General features: G+C 37.1%; 1 protein-coding gene across 1 annotated transcript; it reads left to right on the forward strand.

The window, feature by feature from the left end:
• Nucleotides 1-643: 643 nt before the first annotated feature.
• On the forward strand, nucleotides 644-4,814 carry LOC125208342 (NADH dehydrogenase [ubiquinone] flavoprotein 2, mitochondrial-like). The gene is made up of 10 exons (XM_048107934.2): nucleotides 644-766; nucleotides 851-883; nucleotides 993-1,058; nucleotides 1,612-1,728; nucleotides 2,760-2,837; nucleotides 2,934-3,039; nucleotides 3,161-3,207; nucleotides 4,076-4,153; nucleotides 4,233-4,298; nucleotides 4,384-4,814. The coding sequence occupies exons 1-10, from the start codon at nucleotides 704-706 to the stop codon at nucleotides 4,489-4,491; spliced, it is 762 nt and encodes a 253-aa protein (XP_047963891.1). The 5' UTR covers nucleotides 644-703; the 3' UTR covers nucleotides 4,492-4,814.
• The last annotated feature ends 10,862 nt before the right edge of the window (nucleotides 4,815-15,676 follow it).

Below are 15,676 nucleotides of genomic sequence, written 5' to 3' on the forward strand. Positions count from 1 at the left end.
ACTCGTTTTCAAAATATGATTAAAGAATAGTTAAAATAGATATATAATAAAATAAAAATGAGAATAATATAAATAAGATTCTTCTTTATATTATTCTCGCTTTTACTATATTATATATCAATTTTAATTATTTATTATGATTTTTTTAAAATGAATGAAAAAAAAAGTGGCTCAATTTAGTGGTGACGAAAGGAATATAAGTGTGGTGATATGACAGTATGTCATATTTCAACAATTTGCATATGATGAGGTCTGTTGCAATGTTAAAATATTCAAGTGCAATATATATAATGATCTATATTCAATATATAAAGTGTCAGAAGTAACTATGTGAGTGTATTTTTGTTTTGCAATAGTGAAAATGACAACCATCATATATTCAAACAATTTGCTTATAAAAGATTTGTCGAACTACTATAATGATTTAAATTCAATATATAGAGGGTCTGTTCAATTGCTATGATTATTTATGACCAAAAGGCCATAACTAATTAAATAAAAAAGCAGTTGAAAATGCAATCCAACACATACATACTAACCAAGTGGGCTTGAGATGAGTCTGAATATATTTAAATAAGTTCTATGCCAGCCCCAGCCCAAGCCCAAGCCCAGATGGCCCACTTTGGAACAAATCTCCATTTCCCAAACTCAAATCTCTCTCATTTCTTATTTCACCGCAGAATCCTTCCGATTCAACGGAAAAATGCTGCGCCGTCTCGCCGCCCAGCGCATTCTTGAGCTCCGTCAAGCATTACGTCATCCACAGGTTTTTGCTTTCTTCATTTCCGAGATCTTTTAAAGCTTGTCTTTTCTATTTCTTATTTTCCGATTTCAAATTGTGTTTCTGCAGGCATCGCGATCCTTCTCAACTGCGCTTAACTATGTGAGTTACTTTTTATGCTCAAGTTTGCTGAGATTTCTGATTGCAATTTGTTAGCATTTGTTTCGGTTTATTTTCACCTGATTTATCATTTTTTTTTTGTGGATTTCAGCATCTTGATAGTCCGGATAATAATCCAGATCTTCCATGGGAGTTCTCGGGAAAGAACAAGGAAAAGGTAAGTTGAATTGACTGTTTCAGATTATTGCTGGTTTTCTTCTTTTCAAATGTCGAATTTGGATTGACGAATGGGTTGCCATAGCCGATGATCTATTGTTTGCAATATTTGATAGCAGCAGCTAGCTTAAGGGAGAAATGTGGTTTGCTTTGGTCAATTGCAGTTGTCAATGCAGATTATCCATATGCTTCTATGGCATTAGCATTTAGTTGTTTGGTCATGGAGTTTTGTTTTCCTCTGTGTGCGTATGACTCTCAAGGGTCCAAGTCTAAATTGTAATGTATTGTCGGCAGCGATTCTATGTTAATTTTTTAGTTTAGGATTGTTTTTTTTTTGGTATTTCACTATTTCTGTATATAAACCAACTTAAACTCTTTGGTTGCAATGTGCAAGATGGCTACCAGTAACATATTTAATTGATAATCACTGTGGCTATTATAGGAAACTTATGTGAATAGTGACTGCGGTGAAGTTATGCTCTGTTCTATTTTAATCATAATCAGTAGCATATGTCTTTATTCCCATGATCAAATAAAAGTTTCTTTTTATGCAGGTTAAGGAGATATTGTCTCACTATCCTTCAAACTATAAGCAATCTGCTGTCATTCCTTTGCTTGATCTTGCACAACAGCAACATGGAGGTTGGCTCTCGGTTTCAGCAATGAATCATGTATGTTAATCAGATTTATTAATGTCTTCTTCCAAATATCCATTTCATATTATCTAGGTCCATCTCGTATGTTTTCTTACAAAATTAATCACGTGGAAGCTGAAATAGTATCGCTGCTATGGTGCAATACAATACTTAGTAGTACCAATGGCACCAACGTTCCTTCAGTTCTACTTTTAAACATCCTTAATTGAGACTAGGATAAACATGCTTAATTGTGATGTGGATACTTGATACCAAAAGTGTTGGATGTAATTTGCCTCTTTCCCAGCCGGAAACACTATTTGAGCAGTCCGGGTAGAGATTTTCAAATTGGAATGTATGGGTATCCTCGCCGGAGATCATCGAAGATTTTCCATGCAAAGTACCAAACATAGAACATTCATGTGGTTTATTCGAAATAATGTAAGAAGGCATATTCCTCCAACAACTGTAATAATCTTATAGATATTTATAGGGTGAATCATCATTGCAAAAATAATTAAAATTGTTCAAACTATGGAATTCTACAGCTTTGGCATACTGCTTTTATTAGACTTCCACCATACATTTTTGTTGGATATAATAGCTGTGTTTGGATGTCATTCTCTTATAAATTAAGCATTTATTATTAATAGTTTTGGGGGGACTGGCTTGTTTGATAGAACTGAATCTGTAGAAGACTGCCAATAGCAGCTGTTCGAGGATGACATTTTTTTAAGTCTCAAGTCTCCTTAACTTCCCAACTGACATATTTAAGGATCACACATCACTTGCTTGCTTCAGCTTATATATTGCTTTCCCTCGTCTTAATTATTCTGATTACGATGGCTATCTGTAATTCAAGCTGATTAGTAACCAGTGTGCAAGTTCCATGCCCAATTGCAAAAATTATCTTAGTGCAAGTCTTCCCCATGTATTTATCTTGACAGTGACACTGATATTATGCTGTTTCCAAACTTGTTATTTCAGTATGTTTTTCTGATACGTGATTGATATGAATATATGATTAAATCAATATTTCATTTAAATTTTCTATGTCATCATTAAAGGTTGCTAAGATCATTGATGTTCCTCCAATTCGTGTATATGAGGTTGCAACCTTCTATTCGATGTTCAACCGAACAAAGGTAATTTATAATGCTCCAAATTGGTTATGACACACAAGATGTGCTAGCTATGTAGGTGAATTTCTCATAATCCAAGCTACTTGTTGGTGACTGAAGGTTGGAAAATACCACCTATTGGTATGTGGTACCACACCTTGCATGATCCGCGGTTCTAGAGAAATTGAATCAGCACTATTGAGTCACCTAGGAGTTAAGCGCAATGGTAAAGTCATGTAATCTAATTTTCATCTCTGTTTACTTTTCTGATCTTCTGTAACCTTAAAACATGGAGTCCTCTGAGCCTGTTGTGATTTTTAATTTAATCCGCCATATACATTCTGCAGAAGTAACTAAGGATGGACTTTTTTCTGTTGGAGAAATGGAATGCATGGTATGTTACCATATGAGAATCTCTCTATTATAGACATTGTCTTTCTTGTTGTGCTCATTAAGTTGCTAATTTATAGTGTTTCTTCACTAATCACCATTTGTGTTAACTCCTGAGATATCTGCGCATTGAATACAATGCATCTTGCAACACTGAAGAAGAAAAATTTTCATTATATTCTGATGTTTTAAACTATATAACTCCAGCAGCAAGTTCATGTAGATGCGAACCACCTAGTTGTTATAATTGGCAGTTTGAATTTGGAAGTATCAAATTCTATGATTTTAGATCATAATTCATACCGATTAAGAAAGTCGTGGTGGAGCATCATTAAATGCAAAAGTCCATATCTACGATCCCTATTGTTTAGCATCTTCTCTTTTAAGGGATGAGATTTTTATGTGTGTCGTGATGCTGAAGAGTGCTACTATTCCTCATATCACGTTTTGGATTGTGATTGAATGTTGTCTTTGATATGGTTGCATCATCTTTTCAATTTAAAGTTGAAAAACATGAAATTTGAAACCAAAGAAGGTGTAGGAGAAAACAATTTGTATAACAAATCTGGGATAATACTTACAGTTTTATTCAGGCCCTGTGATTATGCTGGAGTAATTATTCTAAGGAATTTGATGGACTCTTGACTACCATCATAAGATAAATACACAACTATAGGATAAAATTAGATAAGTAGATATAAAATGATCTAATCTGCCAACGAAAGCTAAGTGAAAATAGTGGCCTGGAATTTAAGGTTCTTATCAAATTCTGACCCTATCAAAATGCTCATGTCTAGGACAACCTATACTATGTAATGATTTATATAGACTTAATGCATGATGTGATAATTGATATCTTGTTGGTGTATTAGGGATCTTGTGTAAATGCTCCAATGATCACTATTGCTGACTACTCCAGTGGATCCGAGGGATATACCTATAATTATTACGTGAGTGCTACTGTTTTCATTCAGATGCTGTACAACTGAATGCCTCAGAAATAACCTTAGTTCCTTTTGATTGCTACAGGAAGACATTACTCCGAAGAGAGTTGTCGAGATTGTGGAGGCCCTCAGAAGAGGGGAAAAGCCTCCAGTAAGACATATGTGATTGAGTTATCAAGATTGTCAGTCAAGTCATTGCTATGTTTAGTTACATATATATGTTTTTTTAATTTCAGCATGGCACACAAAATGCCAACCGCATAAACTCTGGACCGGAAGGTGGGAACACTACATTGTTAGGTGAGCCTAAGCCTCCTCCATGCCGGGACCTTGATGCCTGCTGAACAAGGTGATTTTGACGTTATTCTTGCAAATAATGATATGAAGAGTTATTGACAAATTCGGAGCATTTGTACGATGTAAGCTGTCGATTTTACTCAAAATGAATGTCAAAATTATGTTTCTTCTTTTTTGGCTCCCCCCGCTAACCATTATGTGGGTTGATTATGGAGCTGAGTTTGTTGAGGTTTGATGTTAATGCATCAGACAAAGCCTTGAAATACTGTAAACTTAGGAATTCTTGAAAGACTAAAGGACCTAGGCCCTTTTTGGTCCTAAACATATGACGATTTTACGATTTTGGTCCAAAACATTATCTTTTGAATTATTCGGTCCCTCACAAATAAAAACTGGTCACATCTGGTTCGAATTAGATGGCACTGTTTAAATTTAACAGTTAACAAATCTTCATTGGATTTTGATCGGATTAAGTTAATAATTATGTTTTATTGATGTCTAATATCTAATTAACCCAAAACTAAAAAATTAAAATTTTAAGTTAATAGAAATATTTATTACAAAAATAAATTAAAACATAAAATGATTTAACAAAATTAAAACAGATGAACCGACGCGACGCCTCTTCTTCACAATTTCTACATTCAATCGTCGTTCATCTCCCCAATCTCTCTCACTTGGAGAACGCGCTAGTTTTCGCCGGTGATTCCACCGTAGTTCGCGGCGGCGATTTACTAGAAATCAAAAGTCGATTCAACCCGCGAAAAATCCTAGTTATCCATGAGTTGGTTCGTGTACGACTCCTATCACCGTTGTTTGGGCGATCCTCGAGATAATAATTACACGTTTGAGAGGAGGAGGAAGGCGATGCACAGTCAACCAGCTCCGAATGAAAATTGAGAAGGTGAGCTTTGCTTCATTTTTCATCCCGTTTCGAAAGTGGTTCCAAATTTTTTTGTCTTTTTTGTCTTATTTTCTTGATTTGTGTCGATTTGTCTTGATTTTGTCTCGATTCTGTTTTATTATGAATTGATTTGTCTCGATTTTGTCCTATTATATGATTAGGTTTTCATGTTTTGGTATATACGCTATGTGGTGGGCTGGCCGAGTGTGCTGAGCATGTGGGGAATATGTTTTTTGGAGTATGCGTGTATATTCTTTGATGTGTGTTGGTGGGGACCAAGGTTGGTGATGGTAAACATGTAAGGTATAATCTTTGATGTGTGTTCTGCTTAGAATTTTAAATGCTTATGGTCTAGTGTTGGGGAATAATTTTGGTAGTGGGGACCACACTTGTTGACATAAATATTTGGTTGTTTAAAGTAAATGTTTAGGACTGATATGATTTTTATTTTTTGTATAAAAGATGGGACCTTCACAACATGAGTGCATTATTCTAGTGAGATGGATGAAAGCCGTGGAAAACAATATGTGGATGGGATGATTGAGTACATCCACAAATGTGACCCAGAAAAATGGTACAAACTTGAAGTAGATGATTTTATTGAGAAGAAGCTTGGTCTAGATGTAAGTGAGTTGGAGTACTTTTTACCTGAAGACTGGTATGAATTTAAAAAAAGGCTTGGTGTTCTTATTTGGCAATAAATATTCTATGGATATGACTGAAACTGGAGTATAAGCAGGGGTTTAGTTGACCTCTATGTTGTAGAAACAACTGGGGTATTAGTCAGCCAAGTAATACAAGACCATGGAGATAATGTGAATGCTACTGATGTGGATGGGGTGTGACTGACACTGATGGGGAAAGGGTGAATAGGGATAGAGTTATGGGTGCTACTTGATGTGAATATGAGGATGAGGATGAGGATGATGATGAGGATGAGGATAGAGCTATGGGTAATGATGTGGATACTGATGAAGTAGAGGATCTACAAGTAGATTAGGGAAAGGGAAAAAGTAAGGGGATGGCTAAGGCAATGAGTAAGGGGAATTCTGTTGATGATGGAAAAATGGAAGGCTAGATTCGGCTAATAAGTGGAAGAACAAGGTTAATGTTGCTGAGGTGGACAATGTGGAGGTTCATCCATTTGTTGATAGTGACTAGGACCTCAGTGATAAGGATGAAGATAATATTATGGCTGCCAAAGTAGAACGGTGGAAAAGGGTTGTGTATGTAATTGTAAGGAACCCTATTGATGATACTAGTGACAGTGATCAACTACCTAGTGACTCACCAAGTTCGGGAACAGAAGTTGAAGAAGAGAAAGAGCATTATGATGATACAAAACATTTGATTAGAAGATACTAGGCTGACACTGATCGCAACGACCCGAGATGGGAAATTGGGTTGCGTTTTAATTCCAAGGCAGATTTCAAAGAATTAATTTGTCACCAAGGAGTATTGTTGGAGAAGAAGCCGCGGTTGAAAAAAAATAACATTCGTTGCATAGCTCACTGTCGAGGGGTACTAAGAAACAAGAAGAAGACCGAATGTCCGTGGCTTGTGCAACTGGCTATAGGCCTGCCCATGGGTTTCGGCTGGTTCCACGGCTCCGCAACAAACGTAAGTGTGGCAGGGCTTCCTATAACCATCGATGTGCCAATGCACGGTATCTTAGTAAGAAATACAAGGGAGATATTTGAGTCATCCCTGGAATGATGTTGGCCAATTTATTGAAAAGGTGCACTATGAAATGAATATCACCATTTCTCCAGGAAAGGCTAATAGAGCTATGCAACATGCACGGAGGCTGATTGAAGTGGAATTGGTGAAGCAGTACAAGCGCCTACATGACTACAAGGCTGAAATTCTTAGCGCTAATCCGGGAAGCACGGTTGTCTTAGCTACGCAGCGGCTCGATGATGGAAATGACAAGTTTAAGGCCATTTACATTGCTTACGAAGCATGTAAAACTTCTTTCAGACGTCATTGCAGACGCTTGATAGGCCTAGATGGGTGTCATCTGAAGGGGCAAGCTAAGAGAATTCTTTTGACAGCCATCGGATTGGATCCGAATGATCAGATATTTCCCATTGCTTTTGTCGTAGTTCGCATTGAAAATACTGATACATGGAATTGGTTCCTTGGGTTGTTGGTGCAAGACTTGGAAACTACAGATTCTAGCAAGTGGACTTTCATCTCGGACAGACAACGGGTACATTATGCTAACATGCTTAAAGTTCTTAAATTATTCATGTTATTCAATATTACAAATTATTCATCAATTTCTCGGGCATTAATCAGGAACTTAAGAACTTTAAGCATGTTAGCATAATGTACCTGTTGTCTGTCCGAGATGAAAGTCCTCTTACTAGAATCCGTAGTTTCCAAGTCTTGCACCAACAGCCCAAGGAACCAATTCCATGTATCAGTATTTTCAATGCGAACTACGACAAAAGCTATGGGAAATATCTGATCATTCGGATCCAATCCGATGGCTGTCAAAAGAATTCTCTTAGCTTGCCCCTTTAGATGACACCCATCTAGGCCTATCAAGCGTCTGCAATGACGTTTGAAAGAAGTTTTACATGCTTCGTAAGCAATGTAAATGGCCTTAAACTTGTCATTTCCATCATCGAGCCGCTGCGTAGCTAAGACAACCGTGCTTCCCGGATTAGCGCTAAGAATTTCAGCCTTGTAGTCATGTAGGCGCTTGTACTGCTTCACCAAGTCCACTTTAATCAGCCTCCGTGCATGTTGCATAGCTCTCTTAGCCTTTCCATCATCAACAGAATTCCCCTTACTCACTGCCTTAGCCTTTCCCTTACTTTTTCCCTTTCCCTTATCTACTTGTTGATCCTCTACTTCATTAGTACCCATAGCTCTATCCTCATCCTCATCCTAATATTCACATCCAGTAGCACTCATAACTCTATCCTCATTCACCCTTTCCCCATCAGTGTCAGTCACACCCCATCCACATCAGTAGCATTCACATTATCTCCTTGTATTACTTGGCTGACTAATATCCCAGTTGTTTCTACAACATAGAGGTCAACTAAACCCCTGCTTTTACTCCAGATTCAGTTATATCCATAGAATATTTATTGTCAAATAAGAACACCAAGCTTTCTTTTAAACTCATACCAGTCTTCAGGTAAAAAGTACTCCAAATCACTTACATCTAGACCAAGCTTCTTCTCAATAAAATCATCTACTTCAAGTTTTGACCATTTGTCTGGGTCACATTTGTGGATGTACTCAATCATCCCCATCCACATATTTATTTCCACGGCTTTCATCCATCTCACCAGAATAATGCACCCATGTTGTGAAGGTCCCATCTTTTATACAAAAAATAAAAATCATATCAGTCCTAAACATTTACTTTAAACAACCAAATATTTATGTCAACAAGTGTGGTCCCCACTATCAAAATTATTCCCCAACACTAGACCATAAGCATTTAAAATTCTAAGCAGAACACACATCAAAGATTATACCCGACATGTTTACCATCGCCAACCTTGGTCCCCACCAACACACATCAAAGAATATACACGCATACTCCAAAAAACATATTCCCCACATGCTCAGCACACTCAGCCAGCCCACCACGTAGTGCATATACCAAAACATGAAAACCTAATCATATAATAGGACAAAATCGAGACAAATCAATTCATAATAAAACAGAATCGAGACAAAATCAAGACAAATCAAGAAAATAAGACAAATAAGACACAAAAATTTGGAACCACTTTTGAAACGAGATGAAAAATGAAGCAAAGCTCACCTTCTCGATTTTCACTCGGAGCTGGTTGACTGTGTATCGCCTTCCTCCTCCTCTCAAACGTGTAATTATTATCTCGAGGATCGCCCAAACAACGGTGATAGGAGTCATACACGAACCAACTCATGGATAACTAGGATTTTTCGCGGGTTGAATCGACTGTTGATTTCTAGTAAATCGCCGCCGCGAACTACGGTGGAATCACCGGCGAAAACTAGCGCGTTCTCCAAGTGAGAGAGATTTGGGAGATGAACGACGATTGAATGTAGAAATTGTGAAGAAGAGGCGTCGCATCGGTTCATCTGTTTTAATTTTGTTAAATCATTTTATGTTTTAATTTATTTTTGTAATAAATATTTCTATTAACTTAAAATTTTAATTTTTTAGTTTTGGGTTAATTAGATATTAAACATTAATAAAACATAATTATTAACTTAATCCGATCAAAATCAATGAAGTTGTTAACTGTTAAATTTAAACAGTGTCGTCCATTTCGGACTAAATGTGACCCGTTTATATTTATGAGGACCAAATAATTCAAAAGATAATATTCTAGATCAAAATCGTAAAATCGTCATATATTTAGGACCAAATAAAAGTGATCACGGTTTATCTGCGGCTTCGCATGTTTGTTTATATTCCACCGAGAGACCAAATAAAAGTGAGTGTTTTGTAAGTTGATTAATTCATACATATTAAATCCAGAATTGGATCATTGGTCCCTAACTTTTTGGATTGTGACACTACAGATTCCTAACAAAAAAAAAAAAGCTCTAGAAGACCTTAACGTTAAATATAATCACGAATGAAGTATTTTAGCCACTTTTCAGACGAAAATTGCCATGTAGCTTGAAGGACATTTTTGGCAATCCCTAAATTCGATGACAAATTCATAATTGTCAGTATCTTCTTATGTGATTTCCAGATAAGTTTTGATATTTCATACATGATTAAAGTTTTATTAATATTTGTACAAAAAAAAAACTTCTTAGATCCCTCTACTTCTAGTTAGGGGTAACAATATACTACTCCCTCCGTCCCGCTTAAGATGACACGTTTTCCTTTTTAGTTTGTCCCAACCAAGATGACACCTTTCCTTTTTTGGTAACTTTCTCTCTCCAATTAATACACTCAACCACTTTTTCTCACTCTTATTAAAATATTCATATTTCTTTATCTCTCTACTTTAATACTTACACTCACCTTTTCTCTCTCCAATTAAACACTTTAACCAATAATTCCTAAAACCCCGTGCCGGCTAAGCAATGTGTCATCTTAGCCGGGACAGAGGGAGTAGTTATATAATGTAGGAAATTCATTGAGAAACAACAAAAAATATGAAAAAGGAAGTTATTTATACAATAAAATTGAACTATGTGTAGTATTTTGAAAATATTCAAGCTTTTGATATTAGCTATTTAATTCTTGGAGATTTTTTTATTAATAAAAGTATTTGAAATTAAGACAATGTAAATTTATAAATTTATATTGCAAAATTAGGATATAGTAACATAGAAAAATACGAGAAAATGAGTTTTATAAGGAAGAAAGGGTCTCATTTTAATAATTTCATACTCTCAGTCCCTGAAAGTTTGTCACAGTTTTTCATTTCCGCCCATCCCATAAAATTTGTCACATTTCACTTTTTACCATTTTTTATAGTGGACCCTATATTCTACTGACTCATTCTCACTCACATTTTATTATAAAACTAATACTCCCTCCGTCCCACAAAAGATGTCACACAAAAGATGTCACATTTCCCTTTTTGGAAAAAGTTCTCTCTCACATGAATATAAAAATTATATTTTCTCTCTCCATTTAACACACAAAACAAAACCTCTTAAAATCTCGTGCCGTCCCACAAGTGTGACATCTTTTGTGTGACGGAGGGAGTATATAAAAGTAGGATCCACATTCCACTAACTTTTTCAACCCATTTTTCATTACATTCTATTAAAATTTGTGCCCAGTCAAAGTATGACAATATTTAAGGGACGGAGGGAGTATTAATTAATGCAGATGATGATAAATTTGTATATTATAAATTTTTTTTAGAATGTGTAAATAATGACAAATTTGAATTATGTAATTATGGAGTACCAGAACTTATTAGAAAATTACATAATAAATTGCTGACAAAAATGTGACAGAAATCACATATTAGCAATATAATGAAGTGGCAAAAATGTCCTTTTAAGGCTTGAGGGTGTTTTGGTCCGAAAAATATGATTCGTGAGCATATGTATTGTTAGGATCATCTATGGCTATTTTTTTTTGTTAGAAGTTTATGGTATCACAATCCAAAAAGTTAAGGACTTTTAAGGCAGTTTGCTCTTTAAATCAGATGAGTAAAAAAACAAGTAATTTGATTAGTCCAGACGTTACTGGCCCTGAAAAAAACCAAACCGAAATATAACCAATGCTTTAAAATTGAAGCGGAATACAATCAATTTTAAAAACTTAATTTCAATTTTTCAAAAAATCTATCAATTTTTTAACAAAAAACTTAAGGGATGGTGGAATAGGGGAGTGTTATATTGCTAACTCAGAAGTTAATTGCTAACTACAACTAAATAATAGCCATTAGATATTTAAATTAAGGGCTTAGATCATCAATCCCTAAAAGTCAATACGAACAATGAAAAACGTCAATAAGGCCATAGGATTAATTCCAAAAAATATCAATAGGGGTATTAATGTCAATTAACTAATGTTTAGTTATAACTAACATTTAAAAGAAATCCCAAAACTTTAAATTCATATAACATATATCAAATTAAAGATAATTTCATAAGGATTCCAACGATATCCTACATGCATATGTTCCGACGTCAAAATTTGAAATTTAAAATTTTTAAATTTTTTCGTACAGCAGAAATGTCAACATACTATATAAAATATGTCAATATAATATATGTAGAATGTCAATATAAGCAATGAGTTAACATTCTTAAAGCATTGTGTTGACATTTCCAAAGCATTGTGTTGATATTTTCGAAACACTATATTGACATTTTCATCCAAAACCCTAATTTGGAGTATTTTGTTTTATCTTTTTTGATTTTATTAATAAAAACGAAAATTACACGTGGCAAATTGTAAACCATACGTTTTCTAAAATCATATAGCCTTAAATTAGTTGTAGTTAACAATTAAATGATGAGTTAGCAATTGATCACTCCCATAGTGGAATAAGTTAGCGTAGAATAAAAAAAAGTTATTTGCACGTAATTGAAATTTTTTATTTTACCATGATCTTCAAACTTGGTAAATGGAGTAGTAGTAAATACTGAATTCACATTATAGAATAAGAGAAAATCATGCATGAATCAATATAGTACGACATGATTGTGGATTCAAAATTACTATAATTGAGAACAGTATAAAATTTCAGTCCAACCAATTGTCTGATCACTTCGACCAATTCCACTGTGAATTGATAACTTTATCGTTTTTCATTGATGAGTCTGATTTGTAAAGTTATGGTTGAAACATTTTATATATTCTTGCTCTACATAAATATTTATCCTACTCGTAATGAACTTTAAAAAATGATCTAAAATATTATAAATGTTTTATAATTGTTTATGTAAAGTTTTAACCAAAATCTTTTTATTTAGATCGAGTTGAGAATAACATACGAAATATAAAATTTATGATATTAGATTTAGTGAAAATATAGAATTATGCCAAAGTTTGTAATTTTAGAGATCAATGTCCCAAAAACAAACTAATTACAAATGTACATCATACTCCCTCACTAAAAAAACACTAATTACCAAGGGATTTACTGACAACAAAATATCCATCGGAATTTACCAATGGATTACCAAGGAATTTGCCATCCCATAAAAATATTGTCAATGGATATAGCACAAGAATTAAGACAAAATTGGTAAGAGCATCTCCAATGCCGTCTAGCCAACCGGCTAGCCGATCCGCGTCGCTAGCCGGTCGGCTAGCCGAACCATTGGAGGCGCCCAGCGGCAAATCGGCCAAATTTTCGGCGTGGGCTAGCCGAACGCGTGTCGCTAGCCGAAGCGCTGGCCGCCACAATGGCGGCCAGCGCTTCGGCTAGCGACGATTTTTGATTTTTTTTTAAAAACCTATATAAACGCGATTTTAGTTTCATTTTCATTTGCACCACTTGTTTTAACGAGTTTTCTCTCTCTCTAACTTTCTGTACAAGAGCATCATCGAGCGATGGATCACAACAACGAGTCCAGTCCAGCGACGAGTGGATCTCAGACTCCCACGGTACCCGTGGGATCTGGATGGGGCCAGATGGGCGGGCAGATGGGTCTGGGGTTTAACGTCCCTTGGAATCAGCTGATGGGGATGATGGCTGGAGCGCCAGGGGGTGGGAACATGCCGTGGGGTATGCCGGGCGGCGGGCAGGGGTGGGGAGGTATGCACCAGATGCAGCAGCAGATGATGCAGCAGATGATGGGTATGCATCCCGGGATGCAGGGGTCACCGGGGGGGACACGGTCTATCGTCCCTCTCTGGATTTTTTGACGGCTTCGTCTCACACGTTGACCCCAGTGGAGACGCGGTTCACTGGCGATGACCTTTTGTCATTGCATGACATGGGGATCGATCTCGGCGATCCGGAAACTCCCGTTCCAGCGGGGCGGGCCACGGCGAAGAAGAAGAAGACGAGGGGGAAGGCCAAGGCGGTCGGCGAGTTGTCGCAGCCCGTTGGTGACGACACCCCCGGCTGGAGGAAGTGGACGGAGGATGAATACGCCGGGGTGGCCAGGGGGTGGTTGGAGGTGTGTGACGATCCGCTGGTTGCGAACAACCAGCGGGTCGTCAACATGTGGGCGAAGATTGGAGCTGCCTACAGGAGGCACTGCCCGCACGGGAAGGACTTCAGCGGGGAGGAGGTCCGGAAGGGGTGGGAGCGCATTAGGGCCGCGGTCGGCCGTTTTTCGGCGTTGTACGCCAACGCCCTCCATCAGCTCAGTAGTGGGCAGAATGAGGAGAACGCCCAGAGGATAGCCGAGAGTCAGTTCCCCTTGGCGGGGAAGTACAAGGATTTCCACTTCTGGGAATGCTTTGAGTTGCTGAAGGAGTCCGAGAAGTTCCGTGCGGGGTGCGACACTGGGTGGCCGAAGAAGCAGAGGCTAAACTATATCGGCGACTACAGCGGCAGCAGCGGCGGATCCCACGACCTCCCCCCGGATGCTGAGGAGTTTCCATCCCCTCCTTCATTTGCTGGTCGCCCTCGCCCGGTTGGACAGAAGCGGGCGCAACGGGCTGCGAGGGGAGGATCCCCCCTATCACTCCATGAGGTCCAGTCCGCGGCCCTCCCACCCGTCCCACTCGAGTACACTCTCTATTCGCGTAACAAAACGCGGGAGCAGATGTACAAGGTCTTCCAAGATTGGAAGAACGCCACTGACCCACGGAGAAGATGTTTCTTCACTCGATGCTCGAGAGTATGCGGGTTGATTTGGATACCGCGAGGGCACAGATGGGGGGTTCCGATGTGGGGTCAGATACCCCGGGTGGCGGCAGCGGCGGTGGCGACGGCGACGAGGAGTAGAGCGTGGCGGGGCTCGTGTGTGGAAGCCCTTTTTTTTAAAAAAAATCATGTATTTTTTTAAAATCTTTGTAATTTTTTTGAATGAAATGAATTAATTTTCCCGTATCTGTGTCGTAAATTTAATCCGTAATTTAATCGTAATTTTAATTCCGTAAATATAGTATATCTTGAATTATTTTTATTGCGGCTGGCCTATGGCTGGCCTAAATCTGATGTGGCAGGTGGATTTTTAGTGCTGTTGACGTGGCAGGGAGAGAGAGTGGCTGGCCTATGGCTGGCCTATTTGCATTGGAGATGCTCTAAAGTAAGAGAGATGATGAGAATGATAGTTAACGTAATATTAATAGATAGTGAGACCTATATTATTAAATTGAAAAATGCACATATATTTATGAGAAAATATAGGAGTATAATAAACAATCTAATTACAAAATTGAGCAATTGTTTTCTCTTTTTTAAGTTCATATTTCATGCAAGTGCTCAAGTTTCATTTTTCTTTCATTCCACGATAATACGTCCATTTACAAAATTACAACACTTGACTTATTTTGACTCCGATCTTTGGTCAACTAATTACAAAAAAAAAATGAATGTGAATGTCTGTCATCCTAAATCCATAAATTAATAACAACATAACATATAATAACAAAATTTAAACGAAACATAAGAAATAAAGCATGACTACTACTGATAATAAAAACATATACTCCCTCCGCCAGCAAATAAGAGTCCCGTTTTTCTATTTTGGTCCGTCTGCGAATAGGAGTCTCGGTTCATAATTACCATAAATGGTAAAGAGGTCCCACATTCCACTAACTTATTTCACTCACATATCATTTAAAATTAATATATACAAGTGAGACTCATATTTCACTAATTTTCTTCCATCAATTTTTCTTAATATTTATTAAATCTCGACGAGTGTCGGAATAGAATAAGATTCCTATTCATGGAACAAGGGAGTACGTCAATTTTTTACTACTT

Source organism: Salvia hispanica, chromosome 2 (assembly GCF_029641045.1).
Source record: "Salvia hispanica isolate PSC_SH4W2 chromosome 2, Shi_PSC_v1, whole genome shotgun sequence".
Taxonomy (NCBI): domain Eukaryota; kingdom Viridiplantae; phylum Streptophyta; class Magnoliopsida; order Lamiales; family Lamiaceae; genus Salvia; species Salvia hispanica.

Coding starts and splice junctions, on each gene's coding strand:
- LOC125208342 (XM_048107934.2), top strand. CDS start 704: ATGCTGCGCCGTCTCGCCGCCCAGCGCATTCTTGAGCTCCGTCAAGCA. Junction 1,729..2,759: donor CGGTTTCAGCAATGAATCAT/GTATGTTAATCA, acceptor TCATCATTAAAG/GTTGCTAAGATCATTGATGT. Junction 3,208..4,075: donor TTGGAGAAATGGAATGCATG/GTATGTTACCAT, acceptor TTGGTGTATTAG/GGATCTTGTGTAAATGCTCC.